Source organism: Xenopus tropicalis, chromosome 3, assembly GCF_000004195.4.
Source record: "Xenopus tropicalis strain Nigerian chromosome 3, UCB_Xtro_10.0, whole genome shotgun sequence".
NCBI classification, from domain to species: domain Eukaryota; kingdom Metazoa; phylum Chordata; class Amphibia; order Anura; family Pipidae; genus Xenopus; species Xenopus tropicalis.
In genome coordinates this window covers 15,952,569-15,974,906 of record NC_030679.2, presented here as the reverse complement: position 1 = coordinate 15,974,906, position 22,338 = coordinate 15,952,569, and the positions used below count along the sequence as shown (strand labels likewise).

The 22,338-nt window shown below is 41.3% G+C and overlaps 1 protein-coding gene across 1 annotated transcript in view; it reads left to right on the top strand.

Moving 5' to 3' along the window:
* polr3b (polymerase (RNA) III (DNA directed) polypeptide B) overlaps nucleotides 1-22,338 on the top strand; it is a 73,369-nt gene that overhangs the window by 30,682 nt on the left and 20,349 nt on the right. The window contains 7 exon segments of the mRNA NM_001128049.1: nucleotides 5,920-5,994; nucleotides 7,099-7,197; nucleotides 8,108-8,235; nucleotides 14,249-14,458; nucleotides 19,238-19,396; nucleotides 21,223-21,340; nucleotides 22,185-22,327. Of these exon segments, the coding sequence (NP_001121521.1) occupies nucleotides 5,920-5,994; nucleotides 7,099-7,197; nucleotides 8,108-8,235; nucleotides 14,249-14,458; nucleotides 19,238-19,396; nucleotides 21,223-21,340; nucleotides 22,185-22,327 (932 nt within the window).

The window sequence follows — 22,338 nt, the reverse complement described above, 5'->3', positions numbered from 1 at the left end:
TCCTCTGCTTCCCTTAGTTTATTTTGTCTCTCCTCTAACTCCTCTTTTGCCTTTTTTCTGACCCCTGTGATTGCCGAGGTGAGAACACCCCTAAGAGTGGCTTTCCCAGCCTCCCACACTATATCAGTGGAAGCAGTCCCAGGGTTTAACTCCCAAAACTCTTTTAGGGCACTGTCGTTGGCTTCTTTGACATTCTCATGCGTTAGCCACAAGGGGCTAAGTCGCCATAGTGTTTTTGTTGGGTCCTGTAGGAGGTCTAATTGTACCATAATTGGTGAGTGATCAGAGATTGCCCTAGGTAAGTATTCCACTGAAGTCACTCTGGGGAGGAGGTCAGGGGAGGCGAAGGCTATGTCAATACGGGATAGGGTGTTGTATGTGGCTGAGAAGCAGGAGTATGCCTTTTGGTCTGGATATTTCCAACGCCAGAGGTCAGTAAGGTTCATAGCCTGTGCCCATATCGGGAATTTGGGTGTAGGTTGGGGGCCTGGTGTCAATTTGTCTAAAGTAGGGTCTAGAATGGCATTGTAGTCTCCCATGAGGAGTATGGGGGCTGGCGGGAAGGTCATCAATTTATTCATCATATTATCTAACAAGTCCTGGTTAAATGGCGGAGGTATGTATACATTGGCCAAAGTAAGGGGTTGGTTAAATAGGACACATGATATCAGTATAAATCGCCCATAGTGATCAGTTATTAGGTCTAGTATCTCCATTGGGATGCCCTTACGAATTAAAACAGAGACACCTCTGGCATGGGAGGAGAAGGTGGCATGGTAAGCATGAGCCACCCATGGCCTCTTAAGTGCCATCAGCCTTTGGCCCACCAGGTGTGTTTCTTGTAATAGTAAGAGGTCAGGTACATATTTTTTAACATAGTCAAACATCAGTGCCCGTTTGAATTTGGAGTTTAGGCCCCTAATGTTCCAAGAAAGTAACTTAAGTGAACCCTTCATCTTGGGAATTAATTGGTATTAGTGGAGAGTAGGGCGAGTAGCTTATACCAGTGTCATATGATATTACTCCAGTGAACCAGAACATATAACAAATATCAACAAAGTCATAAAGAAACATAACCCCAAAGAGACCCATCCCACTTCATCACCATTTTTAGTGGTATCTTGTTCAAGTACATACATTTTTCCCATGATTTCTTGCAACGGTCCAGGACTAGTGTGCATAATATAGCAAATTAATAATTTTACTATAGTGCTAAGGCATCCATGGGAAATAGGGTAAAAACAGCAGTGTGTTGCTTCCATCCAAAGGGGCCTGCGCTCCTCTTCACTGAAAAATTGACTGGTTTCAGAATCAAAGGTTAGCGACTACATTCACTGGGGGCACCTTGCAAATTGGCATCCCACAGTGAATTGATATTTTGTCATCCTTCAATTCATCAAGAACTTTTTAAAAGAGAAAGAAAGGCATTTTGGCTTTTTATTGCCAATAGATTGGTCACAATAGCAGGGCTGTGGAGTCGGAGTCGATGAGTCTGAGTCGGAGGCAATTTTGGGTACCTGGAGTTGGAGTCGGCAAAAAAAGAACCGACTCCGACTCCTACTAAATTTAAATGGGAATAAATAAAATAAAATAAAGCAAGTTTAAATGTACCAATTCACAAAGTCAGAATTAATTACTTCTCTGCTATAAGAATAAAGCCCAATGCACGCAGTGCATAAACGAATACGTTGAGCAACCATGAAGCTTTTCATTGACTGTATGCTTCACTAAATGGGATGTAACGCACAGTTACGGTGCGGCAGCTCCACTGCGTCGTGTTCCTCTGTTACAGGGAACCCAATGCCCACTGGGAACCCAGCCTAACTCTCACTGATAACTAATTAAGTAAAAAAAATTTGCAGGACTAGAAATACTTGTATACGTGAAGGGAATGGATAGCCAATAGTTTAAAGGAACAGTAACACCAAAAAATGAAAGTGTATAAAAATATAAAATGTGCTGCTGCCCTGCACTGTGTGTTTACTTCAGAAAATCTACTATAAGTTATATAAATAAGCCGCTGTGTAGTATGGGGGCAGCCATTCCTGCACTGGTACAGCTGGGGTGTTTGCTACAGAAACCCTACTATAGTTTATATAAATACCCCGCTGTGTAGCCCCGGGGGCAGACATTCCTGCACTGGTACAGCTGGGGTGTTTGCTACAGAAACCCTACTATAGTTTATATAAAACACACCGCTGTGTAGCCCCGGGGGCAGCCATTCCTGCACTGGTACAGCTGGGGTGTTTGCTACAGAAACCCTACTATAGTTTATATAAATACCCTGCTGTGTAGCCCCGGGGGCAGCCATTCCTGCACCGGTACAGCTGGGGTGTTTGCTACAGAAACCCTACTATAGTTTATATAAATACCCCGCTGTGTAGCCCCGGGGGCAGCCATTCCTGCACTGGTACAGCTGGGGTGTTTGCTACAGAAACCCTACTATAGTTTATATAAATAAGCTGCTATGTAGCCATGGAGGCAGCCATTCAAAGGAGAAAAGGCACAGGCACATAGCAGATAACAGATAAAACACTATTGTATTCTACAGAACTTGTCTGTTATCTGCTATGTAACCTGTGCCTTTTCTCCTTTTTTCCAGCTTGAATGGCTGCCCCCGTGGCTACACAGCAGCTTATTATATAAATTATGGTAGTTTTACTGTTGCAAACACACCAGTTTTACCAGTGCAGGGCAACAGTGCATTATATTTTTATTACTTTAAAGCTCTTATTTTTTGGTGTTACTGTTCCTTTAAGACTGAAGCTTTAAAACATTTGAAAAACTGCTGTAATTCAGCTGTAATGTTAGCTTAAACTTTAAACATGACTATGGGATTCTAGGGAAATCATTAGGAGTAGGAGTATAGATACAATTGTCTATCAGTTTATTATCAGTTCAGTTGTGTTTTAAGTGCCCCTTCCCCTTCCTGGATGTATAAAATACATTAGCATATTAAAACAGAGGAGTCGGAGTCGGAGAATTTATCTACCGACTCCACAGCCCTGCACAATAGTGCAAGCTAGAACACTATATTTATTCTGCAGAATGATTTACCATACCTGAGTAAACAGCCATAGAATCTCCCTCTGTTTAGGATAGCAGCTGCCATTTTATTTCTGTCGGACTTCACTTCCCTGCCTACACACTGCTCCTGGAACAGCTCTAAGTTCAGATTACATAGCAGAGAAGGGAAGGGGAGAGAGGAGCAAACTAAGCAGACTTGTGCTGTGCCCTGAAGGATTTTTCTGAGAGAAGGAAGTCTGACGCAGAAGATCATGTATAAAAGGAAACAAATGTGGCGTTGCTTTTCACTGACTCATAGAAGCAGTTCTGTAAGCGCTTATAGTGTATTTACATATACCTTTCTGGTATAGCTTACCTTTCCTTCTCCTTGAAGGGCATCAAAGCACCCAAAACTGTCACTGGTTGCACCCCATGGTACGATGCCAGCACTGGTGTCACATGATTCTGTATTGCAAATATGCAAGGCTGTTTATTTTTACTGCAAGAATCATGTGAAAGTCACTTATGCTGGCATTTATATATACCTTTCCTTTAGGGAGCATCAGATAAGATAAACATTTTGGGTGTTTAACACTGTGGCCTTTGCACCACTGCTACAACTGACTACACTAAAATAATATCTTTTAGAACAGAGGTGCTTGTGCCTTTATCTATTTAAAGGTAAATGCACTTTTTTTTTTTTAAAGAAAAAGCTCTTTGTGTAATGAGCTGCAACTTATCTTAAAAGCTGCAAGTTTGTAAAGAGAGGGGTTTGTTTCTGCAGAGCTTTTTATCTCCATTACAAAGGGAAGGAAAACGTTAGGGAAAAGCAATACATTTTTTATTAGTTTTTTTTATAGTGACAAAATATTAGGAACTTTTTAAAGGATGCATCCTGCATCAGGCCGGGTACCTGTAGGTTACCTGTAGAAAAGCTGGTAACCAATGGGTAGGACATGTAGGTGTGGGTGCAGGTCACATGTTTCAATTAAAGCAGATTTGACTTTTAATCTTGAAACCAGACACCCCCTCCCCCCCAAACCTTATAGTTGCACTGAAAGGTTCCTGGGTTGTTTCTAGTCCTAGGGACAGATCACCAACCTAGTGCATACAAAGTAGAAACCATGCTGCTTGCTAAGGATATTTTCCAGGAGCCAGAAACCAAATCTGATGCTGCCAAAGATGGTGGTTGCCAACCTTTTTGTGCAGCTCTGCAGATTCCGTGCCTCTATGGGGAGCCTTGGATTCATTCAGGAAAGTCAACTATGCAGTTCAGGTGGGGAGCCTCTTCAGGGGGTGGGGTGTATTCTGTCCTTTTTAAAGGAGAATAATCTTTAGTGTTCTCATGTTTTATACGCAAGTGTACACTGCCTCTTTAAATATGCCTTGAATTTGCGCAGATACTGAACTCAGGCTAATGGGAGCTATCACTAGCTATGCAGAAGCCGTGTGCACCAGTGACAGCAGATATGAGTTCATCAAGCAAAATAGATTTGTTATTTATCAAAGGAAACAGATATAGGCTGTTAGCCAGGACACACAAAGACAAAGTGTTATCTCCTTGCTCTGAACAATACAGTTGCATCTCGGCACTGCCAGTGGGGACCATAAACCCCAAGGTTATGGCTGGATGGGGGATCTTTCCCTAGAGAGACGGCGTTAAAGAGAGCAGGTTCCAGCCTGTGCTATTAAATGGCCTAATAGCACAGGCTGCAATGAGACTCCTTTGCTATTCCTTTATATTATTCTTAACTACACAGTGCCCAACCCAAATAGGCCCAGACCAGCTAAAAACAGGGTATCGTTTCTCTCATATTAACACCTCTGTTCCATATAATGGAACCATATAATATGAATTGGAATTAGTAGCCCTTAAGTATGAATTCTGATTTTATATTTACATTTTTTATTTCCTTGGGAGAGGTTTATAGAATTCAAGGAGTTGTAGAACTACTGTATAGGTAATGGCTAAAGTAATTGCTGAGAGTATAATAATGCAAATAATATCATAAATGTAAAAATAAGCTTTTGTTAAATTTTATATTATTATTGCCAGTTAATTATATTTTCCGGATCCCACAAATGTGTTTTCATTGGTGCAAGCAGATACAGTTTAGCTTCACTGAAATAAAGAAAGAAATAGAGAAGATAGGGAATATGTGAGATGTCATTGCTTGTAAAATCCCAAAATGCCCCACTTAATCCCAGTGTCACTTTGACTTTGTAATTGTGGGCTAAGGCCTATGGACTTACTTTTTTGGCCAAGTTGTTGTGGTGTGTCTTGGTGTCTTGGTGGTCTGTGCTTGCCAAGTGCTGTGGGTCAGGCTACAGCTATAATGGGTACAAACATTATCTCCTGGTTCTTTTTAGTGACATTAGAAGGACCAGGAATTCATAGTCATCCATAGAAGCTCACTATCTTGAATCTTGTATATGTCAGTGGCACTGCACATGCTCAATGTGCTCCGGGTGGCACTTGGGAAGCTAAGCTTACGGATTGTTGCCAATCATCAAGCAGAAAATAAGGTTCTGCTTGATGATCAGCTACAGGGCTGATTATTCTAAAGCAAAATGTACTGGTTTCTGAGATGCCACATAATGTGAATCTGAATTACTCAGTCTTGTTTTCTGACTTTATACTTTAATTTATATAGTATATTGTGTGTGGGTCCCTAAGCTCAGGTAATTGGCAGCAGCACAAAGCATGTGCTGGAAATCAGCAGAAAAGAAGACCGGGAGCTACTGGGGGTATCTTTAGGGTCTCTGATCTTTTCTGTTAAAGTGCTAGGGCGGCAGCATTGGTCTGTAGTAAGGCCCCCAGAAGATTTCATTGCAAGCATACTTTTTTTTCTTATCGGCAGATTATTTCTTTTTTTTGTTTGTCATTCCTTTTTTTTTTTTCCCTCCTAACAGGCCTTATATTATTGTGAAAAACCAGAGGTCTGCAGTGACAAATAAGCACATCCAGGAGCTTTCTCAGGGATACAGGTAAAGTGCTTACTATCCAAATAACTCTGCAGAACTGTCTAGAACAGAGAAATTTCTATGGCACATGTCTCCTACCTCTCTTTAAAGAGTGTGAGCATGTGGCAGGAAATGCCTTTATTCTATACCTTATGGGGTAATGAAAGGAGCAATTTATACCTAGGACAAGGTAAATCTGCATTTAGGACATACATTTTTCAAAAGGCAAGGGCTGCCATGGCCAGAAGTATACCCTCATTTTCAACATGAGCTTCCTGGTTCTGACAAGTCTGTATTTGCGCTGGAATGATCAAAACAAATTATGTTTTAAGAACTTTGTATGGTGAACTGCTCTTTATCTCAAAGCCTATGTTGTGCTATGGCTGCTCCATTTTGAAGCCATAGTCACCTGACCTGCAATTACACCAGAAAGTAAGTGTTTTGCTACAGTTCTGGCAAACTAAAACTTGTTCAGGTGGCACACTGTCAAGCAATGTGCTTTTAATAATGGCTTCCACTTAGGGGAGAGGTCCTTATAACAAATCACCCTCTTGGGTGGAGAGAGGTGAAGTAATTTCAGAGAAAGCAACAGATCTTTCTTTTCTTTTTTTTTTTTTTCTTACTAAGAGAATAGACAATACATTTTTAACACATTGATTGTACTGTTATTAGGCAGGTTATTGTAACTGCTGGAAGGGGTTTATCAGCCTGGTGGGGATGAAGACTCCGCTACACCTAGGGAATGTCAGAGTTCATGCCACCAGATACTGTGCACATCAAAATTATTTAAGGGGTTTTTAATAAAACTGCACATCAAATCATTGCCCCCACTGAGTTCCCAATGCTTTGCTGCCCCCCCCCCCCCCCCAGCACTCACATGGCTTACTTCCTCTGTAGTTATGCCCATTAAAAACTCAATAGTTTTCTTCTGTGCTTGTTCCTACTTCATAGAGCTGCATATAGTCTGTAATACTATTAACCAGGGGCAGCCATCTAAATGCTGCTCAGCTCAGGTAGTCAGTTTTCTTTTTACATGAGCAGCCTCCTGGGTGGGCCTGTAACATGTCTGTTTTGTTACCAGAAAGATGCTGTGCTTTTCATATACTGTTCTTTTTAAATGTATTTCAGGAGCTTTGAGGATTTCCTTCATGAAAGTCTTGTTGAGTATTTGGATGTCAATGAAGAAAATGATTGTAACGTAGCTCTGTATGAACACACTATAACCAAGTAAGTTATTGCAGGATATTTACATGTACATTGTCCTCATTACTATCGGAAAACCATGATACTCCTATAAACAATTTCACCAGCCCCTTAGGCTGACAATGTCCGGCACCCCTTACCTTGTTCCATTGTGAATTGATGGGACTTGAAGTCCCTCTGCTCTAGAGGATCTGTGCACCACCCCCTATGGAAAGCAGAGAGACTTCACATCCCAGAATCCATCACTCAACAATATAATAAAGTGAGAGGGGTTTCCTAACGGTAATAAATAATGCAGCCTCAGAATAAATCTCCTTTTGTGGTTATCAGCATTTTTGACCTCAGCAACCAGATATTAAGGCGCGGAGGTATAAAGGTAAATGGCTATAAACATGAACTTCATACAAACAAAAAGATTAAATAAAATATTTATATGTAATATGCAGGTTTCTTATACAGTCGTAGGGCCTGCTCAGGACAAGGGGTTTTCCCAAAAAAGGTATATATCCATAATTAGGATCTCCATATCCTTAAGTCTACTAAAAATCATTTAAACATGAACTAAACCAAATAGGATTGTGTTGCCCCAAATAAGGAATAGTAATTTGTATATGAAGTACAGGGCACTATTTTTTTTTTTTTTTATTACAGGGAAAAAGAAAATACTTTTTCAAAATTAGAATTATTTGCTTATAATGGGCTCTATGGAAGTAATTCTGAGCTTTCTGGAAAACTGGTTTCTGGATAACAGATTCCATACCTCTACTGACTTTGTGACCTATAGATGATCACTGCTGCTATATGAGATTTTGATTGGACCCTCTAACGACTTACTGACCAATATCAAAGAGTTATGTTTAAGGGCAGATGTGTATGTACCAAACTCATATGACCTATGCTTTTGTATCTCATTACCCTTTGCATTGTTTTCTAGGCATACAACACACTTGGAAATTGAGCCTTTCACGTTACTTGGCGTTTGTGCTGGTCTGATTCCCTACCCGCACCATAATCAGTCCCCAAGAAACACATACCAGTGTGCTATGGGGAAACAAGCTATGGGTGAGAATTGTGTCCAAACAATCTGCTTTTCCTATCTGCAATGGTTTGGTCTGCACTGTGACACCCCTTTGTGTCTGTATGTTAAAAGAATTTTTTTTCTTAGGAATGACAGGCATTTGTATCTGTGTTTGCCATGGGTTGCATTTTTGTGTATTGTACCACATGACAACACTGGAGTCTACTGAATACAAATGCCTATGTGTATTAGCGCTTCATCTACAGGAATGGGGGGTAGAACTTTGGTCACAGTGTGTGCTCTTCCTATCTAAAATGACTTTTGCTCATAAAATCTGTTTCAGAATCCTATTCCTTTAGCCAGTCTAAATGAAGGTGTCTGTCTGTATGATCAATTTTAGAAGGCTGAATTGACAACAAGCCTGTATTTTTTAAAGCACCAACATATGCAACAATGTACAGGTTGCGTTATATTCTTATAGGCTCGTATAGGTTTGTATCACAGGTTATTCTACAACTTACAGATACAGCCCCTAATTACCCGCTAGCTTCCTCTGGCATGGCCCTCTTTTTGTTTTTAGGGCAAAGTATGTGTTCTACATTGAGGGCTTAGGGAAATGGGGATGAAATGGTGGAGCCAGAAGGGAATTTATTGATGCATATGAAGCCCTAGAAGACCTGTGACCAACTGAATGAGGCCCAATTTTGTTTTGGGCTTTAGTTATCCTTTTAAGGACAGTGAAACACAAATTACATGGAGGGATGCTAATTAGTTAGGCACTCTCCAGGGACCATAATTCTAACATGGAATCTTCAGCCTGCGCTCCTCTTCTTTAAAAAACACACTGGCCCATGGTATGTTATGCAGATTTTGCCAATGTATTTATCCTAGCTATCTCCTTTGTTAAATGAAAGTGTGTGAATGTGTAATATAGAAATCACTGAAAAAGTTTACTTTTCTGTACATGTCCCCCCCCCCCCATCTCCTGCATGGCAAAGGGGATCCCTGGGAGGAAAATGTAAGGGTCAGTGGCAAACTCTGCAGGAAGTATCATGGGCCTGTGTCTGTTTTTTTAAAGAATGGTAGCAGGGTCCCAAGTAAGTGATTACAATCTTCAGGGGCTGTCAAATTAGCACCCCAAGTGAATTTGGGTTTCATTGTCCTTCATACTTCCTAGGAACCCTTTCTTTATTCAAATTGCACCAGTCAAAGGTACCTGCTGATTGTTTGCTATGAGTTACAGGACTGGGGGCAATTTTATTGTGACCTTAAAAAAACCTAATTTACCCTTCTGTAACTATACACATAACTTTTTCATTCTTTGTTCCTGAATGGGGGGGTTTCTGATTGCTTGGATGTGGGTGGTACAGATAAAAATTACAAGTTCTCTTTTTAATTCAGAATATGGAGAGGTTCCATGCCTAAGAACATTACACCGAAGAAGCTGCTCCATTTCATCTATTGCTTTCCTTTAAGACAACTGTTATTCTTGCAGGTTAACAAGTCACTGGAAAGGACAATAAAAATGTAGCCTGCCCCATTCACTAGGGGCAAAGATTATGTTTAATATATTCTCACTGTAATAACAGATTTTTGTTTTGTGCCAGTCGCCTTTAAAGCATTTAGTTCCTTGCCACACACAGTCAGACGGGGAGATCAGTGTATACAGAAAGCCAATTCAGGCTCTGCAGAGTCCTTTTGTTGTATCCTGTGTGAATGGCTTTTTCCCCCCTCTCATTGGGTTTTGTTGCGAGTGTCATTTGCAATTCATTGTCTGTGTTTTCTGAGCTTGGTGTATTCAGCTGTTGTGACCCCAGGTCCCACACATTTAGCTCCTTGGATACAATCCGCTGACGTTACTGCCGATGCTGCGGACAAAGCTGGCTGGATGTCTTTAGCAATAAAAAAAAATGGCTTTTGTTTTCACTGTGATGCACCAAAATTACCTGACTAATGAATATGCAGAACGATAGCCTCCTCCTCAATAATGGTCCCCATTATTTATGAATATTGGGGTAAACTGGGCACTTAAAAGTTTTTTTATTGGTATCACAACAGCGATACCAGACCAAATTGCCTAAAGAAAAGTTCACTGAAAAGTTTCTCTTACTTTACAAACATAAAGGGCCATGTAATAACTTGAAGGCTGGTTCTAACTCTTTTGCTACATTGTTTCTGAAGCCAGAACCAGCAGTGCACAACAGCCAGACCTATACTGCTTTCAATAGCTATTCGAAAATCAGTAAAAGTAAAAGTAAAAGTGCAGTGGCTGTTGCTTAGAATTTTTTGTTCTTCTATTATTATTATGACTGGCATTTCCTAATAATCGTTAGACATTGATGTTAATGAATAGCTTTCATGAGGCTACTGTACACAACTGTCTAGCAGCTCCGACAAATGAAGCATCACTATAGAAACACGGCACAGGACAGAAATATTATACATGTAATGTCAGTTGTTTTTCAAGGTACATGTAACATTGGAAAAACAATTAACCGACAATGTGTCCTGGGGTTGTTATGGATAAAATTGCCACTGTATTCATCCTGCCATGTGTTTTTGGGTATTATACGTGGAAATCGTTCTGTATTTATCCTGCCACTTGTTCTTTGGTATTATACATAGAAATGGCTCTGTATTTATCCTGCAATTTGATCTGGAGCATGAGGGTATTTTACATGGAACTGGCCCTGTATTTATCCTGCCATGTGTTCTTGGGGTATTATACATGGAACTGGCACTGTATTTATCCTGCCATCTGTTCTGGGGTATTATACATGGAACTGTCACTGTGTTTATCCTGCCATGTGTTTTGGGGGTATTATATATGGATCTCTTTATGTTCGAGGATTTATTTTGGGTACTGTATAATACTGTATTAATACTGTACTGTATTATATCAGACCCTGGGAAACCATGGAGAAATTGGTGTTGGAAATGTCTTTAATTAGACGCCCCAGAATGACCTATGATCGCAACTGATGACAGCACGTGCAGGGTATGATGTTCCAATGTAGGGTTTAGAATGATATCTGCTTATACCAGCTAGGTGTAGGACAAACAAGGACCGAATAGTGGAAAACAGGATGGTTCAAGGGGTGTTTCTTTAGCTGTGGCTAAAGGACACCTCCCACTACTCCCTCACTGCCTTCAGCTGATGTTTTAGGGCCACATTTTTATGCTGCCCTAACTGCATGTTTTGTAAATATCCATATAGGCCCAGGAATCATTCAAGGAAAAATATACCCCCATTTTGAAATGGACTTCAGTTGGGTTATGCCAAAAAGCTGCATATACACAATATGAATCTCTAGAAATGTTTTTATTTTTGTTTCTTAAACAGTCATACCTGGTTCTACGAATTGAGGGGAAACCATGACATTCTCTTGATATTCCATTTTAAAGTGATAGATTCTTACATAGTTACATAGTTACATAGGGTTGAAAAAAGACCATTGTCCATCAAGTTCAACCCATCCGAGTAAACCCAGCACACAACCTATACTAACCAATCTATCCACTCACATACATAAACTATATATATACAACCAGTAATACTAACTGTAGATATTAGTATCACAATAGCCTTGGATATTCTGCTTGTTCAAAAACTCATCCAGGCCCCTCTTAAAGGCATTAACAGAGTCTGCCATTACCACATCACTAGGAAGGGCATTCCACAGCCTCACTGCCCTCACCGTGAAAAACCACCTACGCTGCTTCAAATGGAAGCTCCGTTCCTCTAATCTATAGGGGTGACCTCTGGTGCGCTGATTGTTTTTATGGGAAAAAAGAACATCCCCCAACTGCCTATAATCCCCTCTAATGTACTTGTACAGAGTAATCATGTCCCCTCGCAAGCGCCTCTTTTCCAGAGAAAACAACCCCAACCTCGACAGTCTAACCTCATAGCTTAAATCTTCCATCCCCTTTACTAGTTTAGTTGCACGTCTCTGCACTCTCTCCAGCTCATTAATATCCTTCTTAAGGACTGGAGCCCAAAACTGCACCGCATACTCAAGGTGAGGCCTTACCAGGGACCTATAAAGCGGCAAAAATATGTCCTCATCCCTTGAGTCAATGCCCTTTTTTATACAAGACAGCACTTTATTTGCTGTAGTAGCCACAGAATGACACTGCCTGGAATTGGACAACTTGTGATCTACAAAAACCCCTAGATCCTTCTCCATTAAGGAAACCCCCAACACACTACCATTCAGTAGATAGTTCGCGTTTATATTATTCCTACCAAAGTGCATAACTTTGCACTTGTCAACATTGAACCTCATTTTCCAGTTTGCTGCCCAGTTATCTAATTTTGTCAAATCGCTCTGCAAAGCGGCAGCATCCTGCATGGAACTTATAGTTTTGCACAATTTAGTGTCATCAGCAAAAATAGAAACAGTACTCTCTATGCCCACCTCCAGGTCATTAATAAACAAGTTAAAAAGCAAAGGACCAAGGACTGACCCCTGCGGTACTCCACTAACCACACTGGCCCAATTAGAAAATGTTCCATTTACCACCACTCTTTGTACTCTATCCTTCAGCCAGTTTTCATAGTGGGCAGTGCACAGATTTTCTGTGAAGCAGACTATACGAGTGTGATGTAGGCTTTTCCCTTGCACCACCCCCCCCTTACCTTTATCATTCAGGATGGACAAGAGGGTAGCACTAAAAGATGCTGGGAACAAGGGAGCCCTGTAACTATTATGTCTGTAGCAAGGTGCTAAGCATGCATGGAAGATGTCCTTCAGCACTTGTACTCTACTGTACATTGTATTTCAGTGTTAGAATGAGAATGAGAGCCTCTTTATACTGGGACAAAATCAGTTTAAAGGGGTAGTTAACCTTTAGTTAACTTTCAGTATGATAATGACTGCAGTTGTCTTGTAATAGCTGTACAGAAAATGCTTTGGGGTTTTTAAAGGAAGGTGGGAGCTATACCCCCCAGCCCCATCTAATGTTGGTAACTGCACCATGTTCTTAGCAGTTTATCAGCCATATGTAAATAATCTCCATCTGTATCTTGATGGGTAGAGATGGTTGAACCTAGAATGCTTCAGAGAATACCTAGACTCCTCAGTGTTATTAAACTTTTTATTGGTTGGACTTGAGAGAGAAAATTGTCCCACTCTGCCTTTCATGCCCAGAGCAGATCTGTTTTCAGGTTTAAAAGTCAAGGGCTTTTGTAGTTTAAAAAAATGGCATGTATAATATCGCTTTAATTTTATAGAGCTATAAACTATTGTAAGGGGGATTGGCCGCTTAACAATTGAGAACATCTGTCATGTTATGGGCTGGGACCTAATCTAAAATGACTTTGTTATATGGAATTCTTGATGGATTGCATCTGTATGTCTGCTCTTGGAATATCTTAGAATACTCACCTTTAGTTTTACTAACCAAAGCATGTCTTGACCTTAATATCTACACCTGTGGTCATCAGACCTTTTCAATACAAAATCCCCTTGGAGGTCCAACCTTTCTTCAGGACCCTCTTAGTTAATAACATGGTTATAGATGTATAAAAAAAAAAAACATTGGGGTAACAGTCACCCTGCTATAGTTCCAGGGGTACCTAGGGCACAAAATAAGCACTCACCCAAAATCTTACCCTAATTGTCCTTCAGGCTGGGCCCCCTTAGCTCATAACAAAGTTATAGAAATATAGAAACATTGGGTTAACAATGATTCAGCCATATTCCAAGAATATCTACAACATAAGATCACCGACTGGATTTTTAGGTGTACCTATGAGAATTGGTACACTCTTACATTTCGCTTGCCTTCAGGCTGCACCACCCCACCTCTGCTCCAGGCCCTTTTTATAGGACTAGCCCCACAGTTTGGGACCCACTGATCTATAGATATACAGTATATGAATCCTTATTATATCTCTATACTATAATATTTGCCTGAAATTATACTAGCTTATTGAAAAATTGTGTTTAAGCTTAAAGGCTTAAAATCAAGCTAGACACTCTTCCTGCAGAATAGGCCCTGCCCGGAGGCTTGAGTAAATAATTTTTTTTTCTATATGATTTTCTCCCACAGGGACCATTGGGTATAACCAGAGGAACAGGATTGATACCCTGATGTACCTACTGGCCTATCCACAAAGGCCAATGGTTAAAACGAAAACCATTGAGCTTATTGAATTTGAGAAACTCCCAGCGGGGCAGAATGCGACGGTCGCTGTTATGAGCTATAGCGGCTATGATATTGAGGATGCCCTTGTATTAAATAAAGCCTCCCTGGATAGAGGTAAGATGGCTAAGAAAGGGCAATTTTATTTATTTTTGGGTATAAGTATCCTTTGGTAGTTCACCTTTCAGTTAACTTTTAGTATGATATAAACCGTGATATTTGGAGCTGGTTTTAATTTGTTATTTTATTTGTGATTTTTCATTTAATTCTGATCAGCAGCTCTTCAGTTAAGTATTTTAGCAATTTGGTTGCTAAGGTCTTATTTACCCTAGCAACCAGGTAGTTGTTTGAATGAGAGGCTGGAATATGAATAGGAGAGGGACTAATTTGAAGGATAAGTAATAAAAATACAATTGTAGCCTCACCGAACAATGGGGGAACTGACCCCAACAGCCAAAAATTAATGAAGACTATTTGCAAAGCTGCACTTAAAGTTAACTTAAAGGTCAACCACCCGTTTAATTTACATTGTTAGCCAGGAAATCTGCTTAAAGGTTACAGTAACACCAAAAAATTAAAGTGTTTTAAAGTAATTAAAATATGATTTACTGTTGCCCTGCACTGGTAAAACTGATGTGTGTTTGTGTGTGTGCTTCAGGAACACTACTATAGTTGATTAAATAAGCGACCCTACCAGCGATCGCGCATGCGCGAACAAAAAAAACAACCTCCCCCAACTGCGCGCAGGGTTAAACTTCCATACTGAGCAGTGGGGAGGAGTCCCCATTGCTCCGTATGGGAGCAAAATTCAATGCCGCCCTAGGCCCAGGCCTTTGTGGCCTCACCACAAATCCGGGCCTGGTCACAGGTTACTTAGCAGATAACCGATAAGCCCTGTAGGATATTATAGGGTTTTATCTGTTAGCTGCTATATAACCTGGGCCTTTTCTCCTTTTGAATTGCTGCTCCCATGACTACACATTAGGGTTTTTATATAGACTCTAGTAGTGTTTTTGAAGCAAACACACAATTTTTACCAGTGCAGTGCAGGAGTACCTAATAGTTTAATTTCTTTAATATGTTTTCATATTTTGTTGTTACTGTTCCTTTAAAGCTTTCCAGTTTGCACTTGCAGGAACAATGAACATGGAGCAAAGATCAGTTAGGATTCTTATTGGAGGACTTCTTTGCATACTTATTGGGACATTGGCCCATCCGCAAATGGTGTGCGATTAGTCACAGCGACTTATATAGCAACCTAACCTGCTGTTATTAGTCGCCATGACAAACCTTTTAAAAAGTTTTGAAAAAGCCACCTTTTTGTTAAAGTTCGGCTTTTTGCTGTACTGCGCAAGCAACGCAAATAAGGAAGGCTCTCTGTCTCGCAGCTACCCCGGGCTGGTGCGGTTTTCTCTTAACAAGAGCACCAGCACAGGGTTAAAGGTAAGCAATTACTGAGGGGTGCCTAACCCCCAGTGATGTTTAACTTTCCTTCTCCTTTAATATTGCTATCTATATAAGCTGATATTTGTAGTGCAGCCCAATTGAGTGTGGTGTTTTGATACCCTTTAATGGGAGTGGTGGAACATAACTTTCTTTTGCATGTGTCATAGAACGGGGAATGTCACAACACACAAACCTTCTCATTTGTTGGAGTACCACCTCACAAACAAGCCGGTTAATTGATTTGGGGCTTGTAGTTTGACATCTCCAAGTAATTAGATAAACATTTTTTTTTTTTTTTTTTTTTTTTAAAGAGGCATAAAGTAATTAGATGGTAAAAAAAAAACCTTCAGCGGCAAGAAAAATGTTAACTCTTCATCCTTTTCGTGCAAGGCCCCAAACACAATCCTGTTGATATTGCATTAGTCAAGATAGCCAACGCTGGTTGCCAAGCAGCAGTATTTGTAGCCTCAGACATGTATCTTCAACATTAATGTCTGCTGTTCCCCATTTACTTTTTTTTTCCGGCTGTGTCAATATAACAGGGGGCTAAATAGAGGAGTGTTTTTTTTTTTGTTTGTTTTCTATTTCTTCCTCCCTTTCTATAACCCAAGCGTGTATAGGGAAATAGAAAGCTTGCATCTGTGGATCATTGTTGAGCTGAGCGCTTTCTTCCCCTATTGTTAGGGTAGACTTATCGGGCCTATATTATGTTCTTTTTCTGCGCTGCTCACACCCTGCCAATCTCTTTAGGAGTGCTGTATGGCCTGAGCTCTGCTTTACAGAATTCCGTTTTGTCAGGACACTATTTTTTATTTTTTTTTAAATATCTGGCTCCAGTGGTGCCTGTGGGTGTCCCTGTCTTTTTTATGTAACAGTTCATTAAGCCGAGAAGTGTTGAAACAGAAATCTTCTTTTATTCTCATTCTTGGACCCTATGCTTCTTATTAAGGAACAATGGGGCTGCCTGTCCATTCAGTGACATTAATTGGAGGTGCCATCTATTGTTAGTGGGTGCTGAAGCCTGTTTTTCTGTACACTGTTGCTCCTGCCATTCTCCTACTTTCTCCTGTAAAAAAAAAAAACAATTTTATTTCTATGCTAAGTCCTCTTTACAGAGGCGCCCCTTCCCCCTATTCCATGGGGAAGTTCAGTCCCATGGTGCTTTGTAAACATTATAAAACTGTTATTTGTGCTTATTTATTTTCCAGTGTTCTATTCCTCTTTCTCTTACCATGTACTGGGATGTCTTAAGGATCCACTAAAGGGTAGATTACCCTAGGCCTTGCAGTTATTTGGGTTTAGCAATGTATACATTTTATGTAGGAATGTGGTGCTCATATTCAGTATGCATTTTTAAGTGAGAATTACCTTACAGAGTCCTGCCACTATAATTTATGAATGATTCTTTTAGGGTCAGTTGGAGACACAATCTCTCCATACTATAGGCACCATCACTTCCTACTATACCTGCTATCCCACAGCCACAGTCCCTTCCCAGAGGCTATTATCCCCCCACTGCTACTATAGGCACCATCTCATCCTACTATACCTGCTATCCCACAGCCACTGCCCCATATCAGATGCTATTATCCCCCCACTGCTACTATAGGCACCATCTCTCCCTACTATACCTGCTATCCCCCAGCCCCACTCCCTTCCCAGATGCTATTATCCCCCCACTGCTGCTATAGGCACCATCTCTCCCTACAATATCTGCTATATCCCTTCCCGGAGGCTACTATCCCCACTTCTTCTATAGGCATCATCTCTCCCTACTATACCTGCTATCCCACAGCCCCAGTCCTTTCCCAGAAGCTATTATCCCGCTGCTAATAAAGGCACCATCTCTTCCTACTATACCTGCTATCCCGCAGCCATAGTTCCTTCCCAGAGGCTATTATCCCACTGCTACTATAGGCACCAACTCTCCCTACTATATCTGCTATCCCACAGCCACAGTCCCTTCACAGAGACTATTTTTTTTTAAATATCTGGCTCCAGTGGTGCCTGTGGGTGTCCCTGTCTTTTTTATGTAACAGTTCATTAAGCCGAGAAGTGTTGAAACAGAAATCTTCTTTTATTCTCATTCTTGGACCCTATGCTTCTTATTAAGGAACAATGGGGCTGCCTGTCCATTCAGTGACATTAATTGGAGGTGCCATCTATTGTTAGTGGGTGCTGAAGCCTGTTTTTCTGTACACTGTTGCTCCTGCCATTCTCCTACTTTCTCCTGTAAAAAAAAAAACAATTTTATTTCTATGCTAAGTCCTCTTTACAGAGGCGCCCCTTCCCCCTATTCCATGGGGAAGTTCAGTCCCATGGTGCTTTGTAAACATTATAAAACTGTTATTTGTGCTTATTTATTTTCCAGTGTTCTATTCCTCTTTCTCTTACCACGTACTGGGATGTCTTAAGGATCCACTAAAGGGTAGATTACCCTAGGCCTTGCAGTTATTTGGGTTTAGCAATGTATACATTTTATGTAGGAATGTGGTGCTCATATTCAGTATGCATTTTTAAGTGAGAATTACCTTACAGAGTCCTGCCACTATCATTTATGAATGATTCTTTTAGGGTCAGTTGGAGACACAATCTCTCCATACTATAGGCACCATCACTTCCTACTATACCTGCTATCCCACAGCCACAGTCCCTTCCCAGAGGCTATTATCCCCCCACTGCTACTATAGGCACCATCTCATCCTACTATACCTGCTATCCCACAGCCACTGTCCCATATCAGATGCTATTATCCCCCCACTGCTACTATAGGCACCATCTCTCCCTACTATACCTGCTATCCCCCAGCCCCACTCCCTTCCCAGATGCTATTATCCCCCCACTGCTGCTATAGGCACCATCTCTCCCTACAATATCTGCTATATCCCTTCCCGGAGGCTACTATCCCCACTTCTTCTATAGGCATCATCTCTCCCTACTATACCTGCTATCCCACAGCCCCAGTCCTTTCCCAGAAGCTATTATCTCGCTGCTAATAAAGGCACCATCTCTTCCTACTATACCTGCTATCCCGCAGCCATAGTTCCTTCCCAGAGGCTATTATCCCACTGCTACTATAGGCACCAACTCTCCCTACTATATCTGCTATCCCACAGCCACAGTCCCTTCACAGAGGCTATTATCCCCCCACTGCTACTATAGACACAATCTCTCCCTACTACACCTGCTATCCCACAGCCACTGTCTATTTACAGCCCAAACCACAAGTCAGTCGTGGGCCAAGGGCTTCTGTAGGATGGGTACTTGAGGTGCATTGATCTACCTGGATTGTTTTTTACTTGTAGTGCCATTGCCCTAGTTTCCCACTGCAAGTGACAGAATGGAAGCCCGGACAGCTTGCTAAATAAGCATTGCAGCACATTTATGGCTGTTGGCAGCCATTGATTGTTATACAAAGTATCGACTTGTACTGACTATAATCATTTTTAGGGTTTGGTCGCTGCTTAGTGTACAAGAATGCCAAATGTACCCTAAAACGCTACAGCAACCAGACGTTTGACAAGGTGATGGGGCCAATGTTGGATGCAAATACCCGAAAGCAAATCTGGAGGCATGAAATCTTAGATGCTGATGGGATCTGCTCACCAGGTAAAACAATTTTATTTAATTTATTTTTAAAGTAATTAATGTCTAAAGCCATTTTAGGCACCCTGGCGTGGTTTCATGTACAACAGATTTTTGGTGGCCATTTGAGTTGAACTGTATTTGCTAAAGACTGTTCAGGGCCTGCGTTACAGCTTCACAAATAGCAGTGATCTGCTCTTTTGGCCAATGGCCTAAGCAAAGGATGCTTGTAAAAGAGGATACAGCTGCTACCACTTTGAATTATAAATTTACTGATGCTTCGCCTATGGGTTGAGATAAGGCATCATTTGGCAAAAATGCATTTTTGGAATACTTTATACTGAGCACTGTGCCATGTACTGTCTGCCGCCATGCTGGATGCCAAGATCAAGAAGCTAGTGGGGAATGGGATAAAGGGCCTGTAGGTAAAACCTATTAGGCTAGTGTCATGCATGGCATTTTCTATGACAGTGTAAAGCTGGCCATACACGCACTGATAATATCGTACAAAACCTCGTTTTGTACGATATTCAGTGCGTGTATGGCAAGTCGGCGACTCGCCGATCGGGCGGGTTAAAAGATTTTGATCGGGCGCCATAGAAGGTGCCTGAGCAAAATCTGCCTTCAGGGCTGAATCGGCAGAAGAAGGTAGAAATCCTATTGTTTTTACCTCCTTATCTGCCGTTTCGGGATTGAACGATCGAAAATCGACACGTGTGTGGCCACCTTAAATCCAGTAAATTCCTGTCGAATGGAGGACCACTTACTAAAGTGGACCTTGCCTGTGACGGCCTATATCCCTGTTATTGTGATCCGATCGCTTGGCCCTAGAGCCACCTTAGGTATGCAAATCAGGGAAAGATTAGTTTGTTTGGTGACCTCACCAAACGAGTGGATCTTGTAATTTGTAGCCAGTTTTAGCTCTGTGCTGGGAAATAAGGTGTACCATTTATACTAAGTGTCCTGGAATTACAGCTTCTTCCACCCATAGTTAATCTCTATAACAATGAATTTTTGGGCTGATGGCATACAGGGCTAATTCTCAGTATGTAGAAAAACATAGGCCAAGTATCAGCCCCTATGCTAATCAGCCACCTTCTTGCACTTGAAACCATTGAATCAGCCCGAGTGCAGACACACATCGCGGATATTGGCAAAACATCGCGGATATTGGCAAAAAAAATTCAGAGCCAATATCCTCCATGTTTGCCTGCACTAGGGCAGACACAATGATTGTTAGTGCAAGCCAAGAAGGCAGTGATGGCACTGATGGCAGTGTAGGAGCAGATCCTTAGCCTGCAATTTTTCGCAGGCTAAGAAGCAGCCCTGTGTGGCTTTAGCCTTAGGTATTTTTTAGGGCTCTGGCACACGGGGAGATTAGTCGCCCGTGACAAATCTCCCTCTTCACGGGCGACTAATCTCCCCGAAATGCCATCCCACCGGCGAAAATGTAAATCGCCGGTGGGATGGCATATGCGGCGGCGCGATTTCAGTGAAATTGCATAAGTTGCCTTGAGAGGAAACTTCTGCGGTTTCCCAGTGTGCCAGAGCCCTTAAGAGTTAAAGGAAGCTGAGGGGATGAGACGCAGTAGATAAGTGTTGGCACATAAGATCAGGATCGGGTGTGGGGGCTGCAAGCATCTTTGTTTGTGCTCCTTTTAAAGCCTGTTCACCACCACTGATTTAATCTCTACAGTCAATACGAGGGATATGAATGGGGATATGAATGCAGATACAGTGGCTTAGAAGACAACGGTGTATTTGCCATAAATTGCCCTTTTCCAGTTCACTCCTGTGAGCATGCTAATGTCAAATTGACCAGTTTCTGGCATTGTCTTTTATCTTTCCAGGGGAAAAAGTGGAGAACAAACAAGTTCTTGTCAACAAGTACATGCCGACTGTCACACAGACCCCTCTAGAGGGGAGCAGCGTGCCACAACAGCCGCAGTACAAGGATGTGCCTATAACGTAAGAGTAACCAGGCTCTGTCCTGATATACATTCCATTCTAGAACTCTGTAGCTGCTCTCTACTATGTATCACCAAGCAAAGTTAAGGAAGTACATCACCTTTAAATTAACTCTTATTTTGTCGTAGGCCAGTGATCTTCTGAGACAATTTGCAGCCGATCTTCAAATAGTTTTAAGCGTTTTTTAAACTGTTGTTTTTGTTCAGCAGTTCTTTGGTATGAAGTTTCAGCATCTACCTGGTTGCTAGGGTTCAATTTACCCCAGCAATCAGGCAGTGGTTTGAATGAGAGACTAGAAGATGAATATTAGACGGCCTGAACAAAAAGATAGGGTATGAAAGGTAACAATCGTCTCAGAGAGCCATAGTTTTTTGACTGCTGGGGTCAGTGACCCCCATTTGAAAGCTGAAAGAGGTGAACTGCATCTTTAAGGAAGGTGCGCGATCCTCATTTATGGGGTTGTGTACAATGACATATCACAAAAATATATGTTTAATAAAAATGACCTCAGTTATTCGCTTGAGACTTTCAGGGTATTGGTGGTAAAAAGCACAGTTAGCCCTGGTCAACCATAGCAACCAATCAGATATTTATTTTAGACGTCATGTTAATACGCACTGCTCATTGGTGACTAGACCAGTAGCAAGCATTGTACCGTTTATTAATTTACCCTTTTTTGTGTGCATCACCCTACTGAAGTGTAAGTCTTTCTATTCTGGGACAGACAGATGCTACTTTCAATTCCAGTTACACTTACAAATGGAAAACCATTTGGGGGGAAATGGTCTGTCTGTCTGTCTGTCTATCTATCTGTATTTACTGACTTGTTTATTTTTAATTTCAGTTACAAAGGGCCCACAGACTCATATATTGAAAAAGTCATGATTTCTTCAAATGCAGAAGATGCATTTCTCATTAAAATTCTACTCCGACAAACCAGGCGGCCAGAAATTGGGGATAAGTTCAGCAGCCGGCATGGACAAAAAGGTACTGTATCA